The following is a 15,816-nucleotide window of genomic DNA, read 5'->3' as shown; positions in this document are numbered from 1 at the left end:
GGTGCAGGTCATGTGACTTCCCCTGGAGCACATCCTGGTTTTTTATCTGAAAACTATGGGATTCTGGGACAGAGGACAATACTGGGCTCAACGAACCAACAGTCTGAAGAGATCTAGTTCTTCATTCAGCACTCCTGGTCATCATAAGTCAGACCCACTCTCCTGATCTATTGTCAAATGCTGGGTAAAAGACAGTGATGTTTAGATCTAACTGTATAGGCAAGCTGGCCCTGTTCACTAAGGCTGCCTAATGGAAAGTTAATTGTAGAGCAGTGGAAAGACATATAATGTGAATGAGCTAGAAACAGTGGCAGATATAGAGGTGTCAGGCAGCTATGCTGGGGCTGCAGAGTTATGCATTTGGGGATGTGTCTCATGCAGATGTGAATCAACCAGGGAGTGGTGACTGGGAATTTTTTTTGAAGGCACTGAAATTTCTAAGAGTGACTTATTGTCTTGGGAAATTGCTTTTGTAGTCCTCCCCCCACCCCCCCGGTATATGTTTCTTCAAGTAACTATGCAAGGCAATATAAGAGGCAACCAATGAAACCTTTATTTATCCAAAAGTACAACTCAAGACTCTTATGCTGACTAATTATTTTAAGGGATCTAATAGGCATATCTGCTTTTGATCAGTCACATGTTTTCCCCCCCACACCCTCCATTAACACAGATAGTGATTTTGTTGCACCATACCAAGTTTGCCTGCGTTTTCCACCTAGTGGTGCTCTGCTAGGAACCAGATCTGGCTGTTTATGAAAAGAACAAATTGAGTGAGAGCAATTTCTGTGTTATTTAAATCCTCAGATCTGATGCTTGCCGAGCTGCAAATGGAAAGAGGGCAAAATAACACGAGCCAACCAACTCAATGTGTACATTTGAGATGAAAAGGATGGTAGGGGTTTTTAAAATCCATATTCAATTTTGCTGATAATTTCCCCACCAAAAGTAATCATAACTTCTGCAACTGCTAATTCATAGGCTCAAGGCGTAACAACTTTAGTGGGTCATTAGAAACCATAGGTGGGATCCAAAGACTGAAGCTTCTGTCCACATTCCGGGGCTTTGGGGCATTCTCTGATTCCATTCTGGAGCACCCTGAGTCCACCCAAACAGCCACCCTTGAAAGTCAGGGGCTTTTCCAGAGCAACCTCTGATTCAGGACAGGGAGCTAAAGTTGGACACTAGTGCATGTACCGAAGTTCTTGGTTGCATGCATTGGGTTCTTGGGAGACCAGACCAGCAGAATTAGAAACAGATAATCTGGTGCAAATCTTTACGATGCAAGAGCCAATTACCTTGGCCCGGTAAGTCTAGATAGATACCTTGTTCCAGACTACAGATGTGTGTAGTGGAACATGTTTGAATGTTCACCCCAAGGGGGCAAAGCTGTCTGCACAGAAAATTAGTACATCAAGAGAGAGGCTAGATCAGGTCTCTTGTCCCTGGTTTTCTATTTGAAATGGTTTCTTTCTTCTTCTCCTTTTCAAGCTGGAGGAGCACTCAGTCATACAAATCCCCTATCTGTAGTCTGAAGTGCTGTCTAGGAAGAGCTATTGCATGATTCTCCATTAGTGTACTGAAGTGGAAATAATGGAAGTGTGCAGTACAACCGAAGGGGTTCAGGAAGTCTTCTCATCCTGTTGCTCCATGGGCAAATCAGAGAGCTCTGGATTAATGGCAAGGTTACAATATTCAATGAAACAACACATGGTAGAATTGAAGGTAGGGTTGCCATACATCCGGGAAAACCCGGACATGTGCTCTTTTGGGGGACCAACATGCCCATCCAGGCAGATTTTAGAGGAAATGCCGGGTTTTGGAGGGTTTTTTGGGCTCAGACTTAGGCTCAGGCTCAGGTAGATTGGGCTAGGGCAGGCATCCCCAAACTAGGCCCTGCAGATGTTTTGGGACTACAACTCCCATCATCCCTGACCACTGGTCCTATTAGCTAGGGATGATGGGAGTTGTAGTCCCAAAACATCTGGAGGGCCGAGTTTGGGGATGGCTGGGCTAGGGCTTGCTAGCCCGAGCCAGGGAAACAGGCATGGTGGAGACCCCTTGTGCCTCTTTCCCTGACTCAGGCTGTCCTATTTTTTGTTCAAGATATGGCAACCCTAATGGAAGGCGATGACCCAAAACAACTGCCTGAGTTTTTGAGATGGGGCAGAGAAACCATACAGCATGATGGTGTTACAACAAAGGCAAGCCTGCCTGAATGTTAGAGGAAGAAAGGGATAACCTGACACAGGACTGCCTAGCTGAATGCCATGCCTAGTCTAAACCACAGAGGAAAATGGAAAACAAAACAGAAGCTGCAATTCCTAATTACCAGATTAGCCATGTCATTCAGAACGAGGCTGTTAACAGAGAATGTTGTTCCTATTAGACAGTGGTCCCCAAAAAGTAACAAAAACAAAAACACCACAGATCCTAATTGGCCACTGAAGCATGATCACATCCTCCCTGTCAGATAAAGCAACAGATAAGGCTCTATCAAGTCATAGCTCCACCCAATGTGCAACAGAGGAACATGCATACAAAAGAGCCAAACTGCTAAGCAATGGCTGGCAATGAATCTGCAAAACTGTATATGCAGATGTCAAATATGCAAAACTGTATATGCAGATGTCACATATGCAGATGTCAATCTGACCCAATAGACTTTCGCGGACATCTACCTGCATTGGGAAGCCTGCACACAAACAGGTGATTGTGGTTGCCATTCTACTCCATCTCCAGTGCAGCTGCAGGGGCTGTAGAGATAGGGCTTAAATACAAAGCTGGGGATGTTTCCCATCAGGAGGCACATTAGGGTTCTGGATTTTGTTCCCCTCTGCCAAATTCCTATAGGTGAAAATGCTGCTCTTCAAACTGGATCCACATACTATCCCACCTACTATCCTACCTTTGTTCAAACGCAGAGTTGGATAGGGCCTTGCATATATATATATATATATATATATATATATATATATATATATATACACACACACACATATTTTTGCAGAAGCTGCGCATACAACACAATGCAATAAAGAATGACCATTTCATCCTTGTCATGAGAAAGGAGTCCTTAATTTATTGTCTGCACAATTTTAGTGGCATTTTAGGCGTTGTTGCATGTGTCTGCACCATTAAATTTCCTAGGAGGATTGTGTTTTTTAATAAAACAGCAGAATCTGGGGCAAAATAAATGAACAGAATGGCAGGACTGGGTTTCCAGCAAGAAATAACTTTCTCTGCTTTAAAAGTAGGAAATTAGAACATGAACCAAAAAAAGGGAGTACCAGTTAAAATCTGGAGAAATATTTTACTGCCCTCAGTCCCATTAACAGGTCTTCTTTGGCACTTGAGAATGGTCACAAGTAGTTTGCCTTTTTTTTTATTCATAGAGAACAAAATTTACAAAGTCATTCATACATTTTTTCTTTTTTTTCTTTTTTTCTTTTGTTTGTTTTTTACTGACTTTGAAAATTGGGAATATTCAAAATACACTTTTTACCCCACTTCATTCTTTCATTATTTACAGATATGTACAAGAAAAATGTAAGAGTTCTTTTTAATTGTATTAAAAATCTTTGCTGGTCGATTTCATTATATGGATGTTCCATGGGACGACTCCATGGCTTCTGGAATGACTCCCCCTGGCACAGACTGAAAGGACATTGGGATAGGGGTTTTCACAGGGCTCTGACGAAATAGTCCTCCGTTTGGTGATCTGTGTTTACACTGTATAGAGGGCATGGTAGCTGAGCTGCTCAGAGGCAGCGGCAGGTTGCTACCAGAGGCACCTGTGAGTGTCCTGCTGGCACCATGAGTTGTCTGTTCTGGTAAAAAGGAGGTGACAGAAAGTTGTGTGTTCTGGTATTCACGGACAGGCTCTAGGGTCTGACTGGGCGGCATGCCCCCAATCTCCAAGGCTGAGATTTCGATGGATGCTGGGGAGAGTTGCTTGTGAGCTAAATCTTCATCGATTAAACTGTTCATACGTCTGTGGACCTGTTCCAGGTTCACTTCTTTATCCTATGAGAGAAGAGAGAAAAGTTTATTAATCCTGAAGTATTGGGGAGGCTCTATTCCCATCCAAAGAGAAAGTGGTGACAATTTTTTCTAGTTCCCATGTAATTTGTCCTTCTCCCCACAGTAAAGCCTAAATGTATGTCTTTGTGGCGTCTGGGTCTAGGCTGCTATTATGAAGACTCCTTTGACTATCTTTGCTGATTTAGATCAGCCTTCCATAACTTGTGACCTACCCAGTTAACTCACCAGGCATGTATGATGGGCCACTAGCTATTTAATAAACCTCTTCTTGTTGTTTTCTAACAGTGGAATTAGAAAAGTCGGTGGTTGTCAAACACCTGATAGTATATGACCAGGGGTTAGGTGTGCTTGATGAGTCACAGGTTGTGTGGACAGATCTAAACATGGTGGCCCAAGCCTTGACAAATGGCAGATCATTTTATCACCCTAACTGTTGATTTCCATAGTATTATAGGCAGAAATCCTTTTGCCTTTAGGTCATTTGATCCTTGCATGGCTAAAACAAAAGCAAATGTCTCTGACATTTCATGGTGTGGACTCTTAAGACCAACTTAATGCCCTTTGATTATATTGTTGCACACCATCACAAGTCTGATTTATTTCACATACCTGCACTGAGAAACCACAATTGGCAGTGGATTCTCAGCGCGTGCAGCAGATTCTTGATGTACACAGCAACAGATAATGCTCTTTCACTCATGATAATGTACACTGGTTTCCTCCATTGTTTATGTGAAATGTCGTGCATGAAGTGGCCCTGGGAATGTAAGGGGATAGATGCCAGGATAGTAGTGGTGGGGCAAATAATTTAGCCATCAGCTTGACAGAAGACTAGCAAATATGAACTTAACTGTAACCTATGCAAGACATGACCTGTCGTGGACAAAAGTCTCAGAAGTTGATACAGAAAGAAAACACTTGGTATTGGAGATGACGAAGGAGAGGAGCAGCACAAACATTTGTTAAATGTTTGGATATGGATTATGACTATAAATTCAGCATCAGAAAAAAGTAATAAAGCCTACTGTGAATACAAGGAATAGTGTACGCCACAACCCACACCAGATACCCAGGCACTTGCCCCATGCACTATCCAAATCACCCTGCTTTGTATGAAAGTCATACAAGCCAAGAGCCTGTTATGTACTGAAGTTCTCACCCTGGGCCAGCAGGGGGATACTGTAGATAGTTTTCACTCCGGTCCACATGTGCAAATAAGGGATTGAAAGTGACATTCAGTGATTGGATAGTTACAGAAAATGGTTACTGTTGCGTTCTAGTGGAGCTCTATATAAGCAGGCTGGCTGAACCCTTCAGTTCAGTTCAGTTCAGTTCTGGCCTATGAATAATCAAGAGCTGTTTGAAGAATCGCTGTGTCGTCTGTTATGTTCACCCCGTGGAAAGTCAGTAGTGGCACAAGAAGCAATTGTGCTATGGACCATCTCTGTGCACAGAGACATTACGGGAGTAAAGTAGGATAGAGTAGTGTCATCCAAGCTTGAAGCTACCCCTTTAGTGTCATCCAAGCTTGAAGCAGTTGCAGGTAAATAAGGAAAACTTATCAACAGATATGGCCTGCAAAGCCAGCTTCCTTAATGAATAATTGTGTGCATCTTTCAAAAAGATTCTTCCCTTGACGGTACATCAAACGTATTTTGAGCCGTGAGCCAATTACGTTTATCTACAACAAACAAGAGTTGTGAGAAACACCAACATTGACATCTATGCTAGGAAGTCTTTTTCTAAAAAGCTACCGGTAATTGAAAAGAAACTAGAATATGTCATTTGTATTTCAAGGCAACATGGCCAGTTGGAGGGGAAAAATTTGCCAGTAATATTTAATCAGAAAAACTGGCATTACTCAAAGAATTATGGCAACCATATTGGGATTTTATGGGTAGAGAGTGGCAGAGATCTAGCAGTGAGCAAGTGTAAAGAAAAAGGTCAGATTGACCTGTTTTTTTTCTGGTCGGTTGAGTGACTTCATTGCACCAGGATTGGACCTGTATGAGGTACTCATCTGAAGATGCTTTGTCCCATCCCCTCTTTTAAAAAGGGAAGGGGGGGGGGGAGATGATGCCAGGGCATTTGTCTAACTGTCCATTACCTGGATTCAATCAATCAGAGGAAATGATGAACAGTATAGTCCTATAGAGGGGAGTGAGTTTCATCTGTAAAGTGCCCACTTGGTTTTTACAGCAAATGTAGTTTATTTGTAGTGACTTTAAAGGAAGAACATAGGCACACTATCTAAAAGAGATGAAAACTTTAATATAACAACTTGGCACTTTCCATCTCAGAAGGCGTAAGACATGATAATGCCGTTAAATCATGTTCCAAATGCCACAAGAAAATGTTTTGTTTTACAGTCCCTAATGAAGATATCAATTTTCATTAGCTTCAAATGTAAAAGAGATTTGTTTTAAGATAGGTGATGCAGAAATGCATCTGCATAATATATGGAAAGTGAAGAAAAATAGATGGAAATGAAAACAGTGGTATAGCATATATACCTACCGTTCACTATAATGGCACTGTCTTGAATTTAATATGAAGTGAAAAACAATGGATTGCATTAAATGATTTATTTGTCTTAGTAGAAATCACACCCACTTTAAAAAGCTGGGGTACTTAGTTTTGGCTGATCCCCCTATCCACTCAAAGCCTCCCATCTCCCATGGCACAATGGCTCAGTGTGTTTGGCTGTTAACCAGAAAGTTGGTGGTTCAAGCCCACCCAGGGACGGCTGTGGGCCGGATTCCTGCCTTGCAGGGGGTTGGACTAGATGACCCTGGGGGTCCCTTCCAACTCTACAATTCTCTGTTCCCCAAAAGCTGCAACTGAGAGTTGGGAGACTCTTTGGAACAGATTGAGATATGATGTCAAGGGCTGTAATATGCTGTGGCTATCCTGACTTTTGTAAGCAGAAGCAGTTTCTGCTAAGTCAACCTCACTTTGAAGGTGAACATAAATGACTATTGGCCAAGTGGTATCTTACCACGGTGTGCATATAATCACTTTGTATGATGTTAATCAATGTGACATGAAGAATTGTACTTCTAGTTTAAAAATTGAGGATTTCAGTCATGTTTCCAAGAACACGGCTGCTTGAAACCTGACCAAAGGCACCCCACGCTTATAATGTATATAACCCATAAGGGAATATATTTTTTAATAATTTTTAATAATTCTGCATTCACTCCCTCCGTTAATAATTTGTCTAGTCCATTTGCAGGGCCATAATTCCAATTCATTCTGTCAGAATTTGAGTGGCAGAGGTTTAGTTATTATCGCCTGCCAAAGGGAAGAAATGGGAGTAACACATGTATTTTGTTGTGATTTTAAAGTAACCGCTATGCACTGTTAAGCTAAATAGATGAATAAACAGTTGGCTTTTAATATACATTAATTTACACCCTCATTAGTCAAGGTTTTCAATACTTAGCAAGGTGTAATCACTGAACATAGATACATGTGGAAAACAAGACTCAGTGGTGTACATTAATTTAGCACTGTCAACTGACCTAGTCAAACATCACTTAATGCTACATAAAATTTGCTGACTGCATTCAGAATGCAGTTTTGCTGGGCTTAGTTTGGCAATTACTGGCACTTATTAAATCAGACTGGAGCTATATTCCAGATCTCTTCTATGTTACGAAGTAACCAAACCTGTTCCAGAAACTACAGGGACCCCCCAGCTGACAAATAATCAGGGCAAGTTAAGCAGACAAATGATGAGATGGTATATGCCTGTGGACTGTCTTGCCAGAGTGGTGCATGCTCTGGTTATCTCCCGCTTGGACTACTGCAATGTGCTCTACGTGGGGCTACCTTTGAAGGTGACCCGGAAACTGCAAATTAATCCAGAATGCGGCAGCTAGAGTGGTGACTTGGAGTGACCACTGGGACCACATAACACTGGTCCTGAGAGATCTGCATTGGCTTCCAGTACATTTCCGAGCACAATTCAAAGTGTTGGTGCTGACCTTTAAAGCCCTAAATGGCCTCGGTCCTGTATACCTGAAGGAGCATCTCCACCCCCAACATTCTGCCTTCTGCCTTCTGGTAGTTCCCTCACTGTGAGATGCCAAGTTACAGGGAACCAGGCAGAGGGCCTTCTCAGTAGTGGCGCCCGCCCTGTGGAATGCCCTCCCTTCAGATGTGAAGGAAATAAGCAGCTATCATATCTTTAAAAGACATCTGAAGGCAGCCCTGTTTAGGGAAGTTTTTAATATTTAATGCTGTATTGTTTTTAACACTAGATTGGAAGCCGCCCAGAGTGGCTGGGGAAACCCAGCCAGATGCGTGGTGTATAAATAAATAATAATAATAATAATAATAATAATAATAATAATAATAAAGCATCCATTTATTTATTTAACTATTCGATATCTCAGACTTTTAGCTTGGTCTGGACAAGTGAATACTAAGAGGTGATATTATCGCCATCTACAAATATCTGAAGGGCTGTCACATGGAAGATGGATCAAGCTTTTTTTGTGCTCCTCCAGGGGACATGAGCCGATGGATTCAAATTACAAGGAAAGATATTCTGAGAAAACATTAGGAAGAACTTTCAGATGGTAGTGGGCAGTTGAGAGTGGAATGGATTGTCTCAGATGGTAGTGGGCTCTCTTTAATTTGATGTTTTTAAACAGAGGCTGGATGGCCATTTGGCAGGGGGGTTTAGCTGCAGGGTGTTAGACCAAATGACCATTGGGGTCCCTTTCAAGTCTATAATTCTATGATTCTACAAATATAAATCTAACCAGTGGGGTCCTGGAAGCAAAATTGAAGTTGCTAGGCAGGCTGTTGGAAGTCAGGACCTCCATGATAGCTTTCTCATCAATGCTACCAGTTCCATGTGCAGAGACAGCCAGACAGCTTTAGCTGTGTAGCCTCCATGTATGAATCATACATTGGTTGCAGGAGGAGGGGTTGGATTTGTTAGACACTGGGGAATATTTTGAGACAAGCCAGGCCTGGACAAGAGGCATAGACTCTGCTTGAATCAAGATGGAACCAGACAGATGTCGCTCCATATCAAAAAGGTGGCAGAGCAGCCTTTGAACTGATGGGGAGGGGACCAGAGGTAGCTGAGCCAAGTCATCTTGATACTCTTGCATTTAATTGTAAATATCATCTAGGCCCATGCTATCATTTACTCTGTGTTAATGGCAGACCCAACAGTTCACATGTGGTTAGATTTTAGCCCCCTTCTTCCAGATCCATTGTGAGACTAAACATTTAAAAATGTAAATATCCAAAGAAGTTTATTAACATACTCTGTTTCAGAAGCCAGTGCAAGGCAAGCTATTTTCAGAGTAAATTACTATAGCTTGGAAAAGAAAAGAACAATTGGCAAGGTAATAATTGGATGGGAGGTAGTGATCCTCAAACCACAACCATTAGTTTGCTGGAAAGTAGAGTGTAAATGTAAAGAAAGTTGGAATGGGCAACTAGGTTAGCCGAAGCTAAGGTAGCAAGACAAAACATCTGAGTTTGAAAGAAATGATGATACAAAGTAAAATAAAGAAAGGTGCAATAACCAAAATGGGGGAAGAGTGTTGTGGGTGAACAAAATAGCTATTAGGCAAGTGGGTTATTATTTGTTGTACGCTGGCATATTATTGGCTAGGAAGCTTCTGCTCAAATGTTTTAACTGTCTTATATGACAATCCCCCCCCCCCCCCCGTGGTCTGAGAAGAGTGAATTAAAGGTGGCATATGGTGGGTAGACCTTTGGTTTACACGAACACTTCAATTTCAGAAGCAATGGAATGATTTAATCCCTACAGTCTTCTTGCTGTGGGTCAAATTATGTTATGGGTGAAATGTAGCTGCCAGTTCCTCATGGATGCATAATAACATTTGAAATAAATACTGGAATGACATGAGATGGATGGATCATGTGGGAAGATCTCAAATCAGTGTTGTACATCTTTAGAGGCCTATGAGGGGACCTGCCCATTTCTTCTGAATCTGTTATTCAAATATAAATAAAACTGTACCCTATCCATTAGGGTGTGTTCATTGGCTCTGTAGGCATCCCAAATAACAAGGCAAATCTGGACAATACAGGGAAATGTCTCTGACCCACCTTATGGTACCTTCTTGGTGGCACAATTCAATTCAGAAAGATAAGGTGCATCGGACATTGCCTACGCTTTCTAATGGCTTTGTCTCCTTGACTGTCCAAAGGCCTTGTAACTGGGGAAATGCCCAGAGCTTGAGGTGGTAAGGATGAGATACTCTGTCCATTATGCTTCCTTTCCATTGCTCCGTTTTCCAGCCGTAAGGGCACACATCAGTTTTCATTTTATGAAAGTTCACCAACATTTTGGTGTGAATTTTTCTTCTTCAAATGCACACGTTTTTGGTAGGGAAGTTTGCCTAACACATTTTGCAAGATTTCACCTAATGTCCTGCAACTTTGTACATTGTTTTCATTAACATGGAGAACTGTATTGCAAAATTCAGAAAAGTGCAGATATCAAAGGATGGCTGTATTTTGGTACAATACAGTGGTACCACAGGTTACAAACACTTTGGGTTACAAACTCCACTAAACCAAAAGTAGTTGCTCCGGGTTGCGAACTTTGCCCCAGGATGAGAATGGAAATCACGTGCTGGCGGCGCAGTGGGAGGCCCCATTAGTGAAAGCACGCCTCAGGGTAAGAACAGTTTCGGGTTAAGAACGGACTGTACATTGTTCCAGGAAGTGTGAATTACATAGTTTTGCCTTCCAATTTATTCTTCATCCCGAGAGGTGAGTTGGGGGAATATTTCATTTTGACACATAGGTATAGGTTTTATTCACAGTGAATGATTTCCCCAAGACGTTCCCTATCACAAGGATTGGGGGAGGGGATTTTAAACTGTTAGCTTTTCACACTGATCTATGCATTCCCCAAAGCAAGTCAGTGGACAGATTTCGCAGCCCAAGAAAAATTCATGGGTGGTGGTGGAGAATCTCACAATCAATGAACCTTTGGGTAAAAAGAGTTATTGCTGGGCTCTCTTTTTCCTCACACCAGTTTTTCTTGGAAATGGATGCTATTTTTCTGTTACCTCCCTCCCCCATGCAAATCAATGGAGATGTTTCCATGTATCTCCAAAAATTCAGGGAAATCCTTTGAGTTAAAGGGTCTTTGTGAGATGTTCTGCACGTCAGTATTTCCTAGAGATCAGTGTTCTTTTCCCCCACCCCTGCCCCCAATAATTCATATTGTCACAACCCTAACATTAATGTCTGCCCTTATGAAAGAACCATTGTATCAATCAATTTGGCAGTCTTCTCCCATTCTGGCAGAAAATTAAAAGCCCTTTTTTTTAAAAAATAAATCGAAATTTAAAGGTCCCTACACACAGGGACGCAGGTGGCGCTGTGGGTTAAAGCCTCAGCGCCTAGGGCTTGCCGATCGAAAGGTCGGCGGTTCGAATCCCTGCGGCGGGGTGCGCTCCCGCAGCTCGGTCCCAGCGCCTACCAACCTAGCAGTTCGAAAGCACCTCCGGGTGCAAGTAGATAAATAGGGACCGCTTACCAGCGGGAAGGTAAACGGCGTTTCCGTGTGCGGCTCTGGCTCTGGCCAGAGCAGTGATGTCACGCTGGCCACGTGACCCGGAAGTGTCTCCGGACAGCGCTGGCCCCTGGCCTCTTAAGTGAGATGGGCGCACAACCCCAGAGTCTGTCAAGACTGGCCCGTACGGGCAGGGGTACCTTTACCTTTACCTTTTACACACCACCACCCCACGGGGGGTGGGGAGCTACAATGACCAAAAATTTCATCCACTTCTATGTAAAGGGGAATTGTGAGTCAAGGACCCTATGCCTGCTTAGGATAAATAAGACACAAGACGGGCAACAGAGTGAAGCCACGAAGCTGCCGCATATGCTTGAATGTGGCTCGACCCCTCCCACAAACCAGCCCTATTGGCTGGTGCGCTGTGCAGGGCGTGGCAGCCAGGACAGTGACACAGGGGGCCAACTATGCCCCCCTGCTGATGTGGGACCGGCTCCCGCTCACAACACCTCCCCTCTGTGAGGAGGAGAGGCTATGTCATCACAGTTTTTAGATTCCTCATTATAGTGAATAGGAAGAAAACAGGGCCTCACTTTTAACAGATCTGATTTGATCTCATAAGACTCTAAAATGAGCCTGGGTCATGCTAGTGGCACAGCTAATCCAGCATACTGTTCTCACAGAAGCACATTCTTAATAGTCATATAGAAAGCATTCAGATAGGCCAATTCCCTTTTCTCATATTCTCTCTCTCTCTCTCTCTCTCTCTCTCTCTCTCTCTCACACACACACACACACACACACACACACATACACACAATGACTAGTACCTTCCTACAAGGTAAACCAAATGCAACTGTTGACCACAAGATAATTTCAGATAATTTCACTGGGCACAATCTCTTTTGCAAGGAAATAATCTTGAATATGTTTTTGTACTTAAAAAGCAGAACTGAAAGAAAGGATGTTATTTTGCCTTTGCTCCTGTGGTCTCGTGTTTTTGGGAAGCATCAGAGTGCTGGTGAGTCTGAAATTCTGAGAAAATACTCAGCGGCACCCTGATGCTTTGGTGTTGGTCGCTTGAAACAGATTTCTTAATGTCTGCTGATCTTCAAACAAGATGAGAGCAGTAAAAGGCAATAGCACTACCAAGTAGCCATCGCTTGTTTTCTTGGGGGGGGATACTGTTGAGTAACCATGTGCAAAATGAAACAACGTATGCCGATCCCTCCTGAATCAGAGCAAAGGTACATCGAGCACAGCATCCTGTTGTCCGCTGTATTCAGCCAGATAAGGAAGGGCTATAGCTCAGTGCTACAGGCAGTGTGTTGCATGCAAAATCAAAGGTTCAGTACTTGGTATCTCCAGGCATGGCTGAGAAAGACTCAGGTATGCAAGCTTGCCTCTCTACAAGCTTACCGGGCAGTTTAGACAGTACTCAGCTAGATGGATCAGTGCAGCTTCCTATGTTCCTATTCCTCCAGAGGACCCACAAACATGGCTTGAAGCTCTCTCATATTGTTGCTCCCCAGCAACTAGAAGCCAGCAGCTACCTCAGAATGTGAAGTTTCCATATAACCATAATGTCTTCTAACCTTTGATAAATTTTATTTTGCTGTGCTTTGTTTTGTTTTTAACTATTCTAGTTGTCTGGAGCTCCTTTGGGGAAACAGACAAAGTAGATTTGTTTAAAAATAAATAATAAATAGACAACCTCCATCTAGGCTAGTGGCGATCAATTCCATGCATTAATTATGTGCTGTGTGAAGTACTACTTTATTTTGTCTGTCTTGCATCCAGCCTTAGTCAGTTGTGTCTGATGCCCTTGAGCTGTAGTATTATGAGATACAGACAGCTTCTCTTTCTGTTTTCTCTATACCGTGCCTAACTAAGATCGATAGTGAGGCTTTTAAGCAAAACAAATTTTAAAAATGAGGCCTTGTTGGCATAATTGACAACATTTCCCGGTGTGAGTCAACATTGTTTTTAGCAAAGGTTGTTTTCTAGCTGCTGTGACAAAAAATGCATCTGATAGCCTGCTGAAACCTTAAAGGTAAAGGTAAAGGTACCCCTGCCCGTACGGGCCAGTCTTGACAGACTCTGGGGTTGTGCGCCCATCTCACTTAAGAGGCCAGGGGCCAGCGCTGTCCGGAGACATTTCCGGGTCACGTGGCCAGCGTGACATCGCTGCTCTGGCCAGAGCCAGAGCCAGAGCCGCACACGGAAACGCCGTTTACCTTCCCGCTGGTAAGCGGTCCCTATTTATCTACTTGCACCCGGAGGTGCTTTCGAACTGCTAGGTTGGCAGGCGCTGGGACCGAGCAGCGGGAGCGCACCCCGCCGCAGGGATTCGAACCGCCGACCTTTCGATCGGCAAGTCCTAAGCGCTGAGGCTTTAACCCACAGTGCCACCTGCGTCACCTGCTGAAACCTTACAGACCTCCAAATATGTGTTCCTCATGCCAAAATATCTGGATTCTGGGAACCTGGCATGTTAATTACTTCCCAACAGCCAGGTGGAAGAGCTAAAATTAGGGATGTAGGAAACTACCCTCATCTCACAGATGAAATTTGTTGGGCTTAAATTCCCTTGGAATTCCTCACTTGAGGAAGGACTTTCAGATTTGCTTTCAATTTCATTCTAGCCAAACTCCAACTGCAACCAAACAGCATGTTGATACATTTCACTAGTGTTAATGCAACTCTATAGGCTTCTGTTGAATTCTTCAAATTACAGAAGAAAAACATTTTCATGCTTTGAATTTATGGGGGGGGGAATACATCATTGGGGCTCACTGAGTCCATGTTTCATTGGGTTACTTTCCCACAAGAAAGAAACCTGGATTGACAGACTGAATCATCAGGAATTACAGACATAATCAAAGACATGATTGCTTTTTTCTCTAACATGAGAAAAAATGAATTGTACTCCAATATACTTAGGGTATCTTTGCATTATCTAAGCAGCTGGAATTTCAAAACAGTCATGAATGGGCACTCCAAGCCAGGTTTCAGATAGACTGGCCCATTCCCTTGAGGAGTTCCTGTGGTTCTGCACACCCTTGAATTAGAGCTGGATTGAGGGAGATCTCCAATAGCAGCAATGAATGTGTGTCTATACATATATAGTAGTCGGTTTTGTAAGGTTAAGGAATGGATTACAGCTCAGTAGGTGATCACGTGCATGGCATGCAGAAGGTCTCAGGTTTGGTCCCTGGCACATCTAGTTATAAGGAACTCAGTTGCACTGTTTGGGAAGGGCAACTATGCCTGGCAAAGCAGTTGGCATGGACAGTACTGGCCCGATGCATCAATGGTCTGACACTGACTCAGAACAGTACAGATAAAAAGCAGCAAAAAAGGATGTACAATAACATTTTTAAGGAAAATGTGACATCACATGAGGGGTTTTTTTATTTTCATGCCAAGAGGTATGAAAATGAAATTGTTTGGAAATGACAGCGTTGTAGGCTAAGGAAATGTGTGCTTTGTGCAGTTCAGGTGTGCATTCACTACAGGCAACAAAAGAGGCAGGGAGGGTGGAAAGGTTGGAGGTTTCAGGGAGTGACTGCAAGCATAGATTTTTATTTTCATTTTTTTAAAAAAAATATACGTGATTTTATAAATGCTCACCATGGTTCTGAGACCCAGCCTCACCTCATGGGCAATCTCCAAGGGGCAAAAAAACACAGAGAAGAAGAAGAGGGAGGGGGAAATGATCAAATAGTGTGGCTTCTAAGAAATGTACACATAGTGATGACAGATATCAGCATACCCATGTCATGCAACACTGATGATAGTAAGCAAAATGTCTGCATCTTTTATTTGAACTCTTCCCCCCATCCCTTCAGCATATGCCAGACACGCCCCAAAGTGTGTTGGGGTTTTGGTGGGAGTGGAAGAAATACTTTCTAATTTTTTCTCAGATTAATGTGTTACCCTTGGTATTTTTTCATTGCTGATCAATCACACCCATCACTGACATGCCACATGACATGAAATTGTCATTTCGAAGCAGGTTTTGATTTATTTCAGCTATACCTGCATTGCATTTCAATGTACTCTTACTTGGAAATAAGCCCCACTGGATAAATTTGCTTCCAAGTAAGTATGAATAAAATGATAGTACATATCATCTGGAATATGAGTAAAACCATTCAAACAAATCAAGGTATGTTTTTCCGTGTGACCTGGCCTGGAATTAGTAGTGGCATGAACTGGTTGCCTCCCACTTCTGATTTTTTTGG

At 42.8% G+C, this 15,816-nt stretch overlaps 1 protein-coding gene across 6 annotated transcripts in view; it reads right to left on the bottom strand.

Annotated features, from left to right (window-relative positions):
• Positions 1-651: 651 nt before the first annotated feature.
• The window catches only part of GRID1 (glutamate ionotropic receptor delta type subunit 1), a 721,020-nt gene continuing 705,855 nt past the window's right edge, over positions 652-15,816 (bottom strand). For 2 of the 6 annotated variants that reach the window (XM_079975593.1, XM_079975594.1), the window contains exons 17-19: positions 15,203-15,238; positions 3,024-4,026; positions 652-2,730 (exon numbers count right to left, since the gene is read on the bottom strand). In XM_079975593.1, the coding sequence (XP_079831719.1) occupies positions 3,598-4,026; positions 15,203-15,238 (465 nt within the window). In that variant the 3' untranslated portion in view covers positions 652-2,730; positions 3,024-3,597. Of the gene's footprint in view, positions 2,731-3,023; positions 4,027-15,202; positions 15,239-15,816 lie in introns of those variants that run through there. The other 4 variants (XM_079975595.1, XM_079975596.1, XM_079975597.1 and 1 more) reach the window with 3 other exon arrangements.

The sequence above is a fragment of the Podarcis cretensis genome, assembly GCF_951804945.1.
Source record: "Podarcis cretensis genome assembly, chromosome: 5".
Taxonomy (NCBI): Eukaryota; Metazoa; Chordata; class Lepidosauria; order Squamata; family Lacertidae; genus Podarcis; species Podarcis cretensis.
The sequence above is the reverse complement of the archived record's forward strand: the minus strand, read 5'-3'. Positions and strand labels throughout refer to the sequence as shown.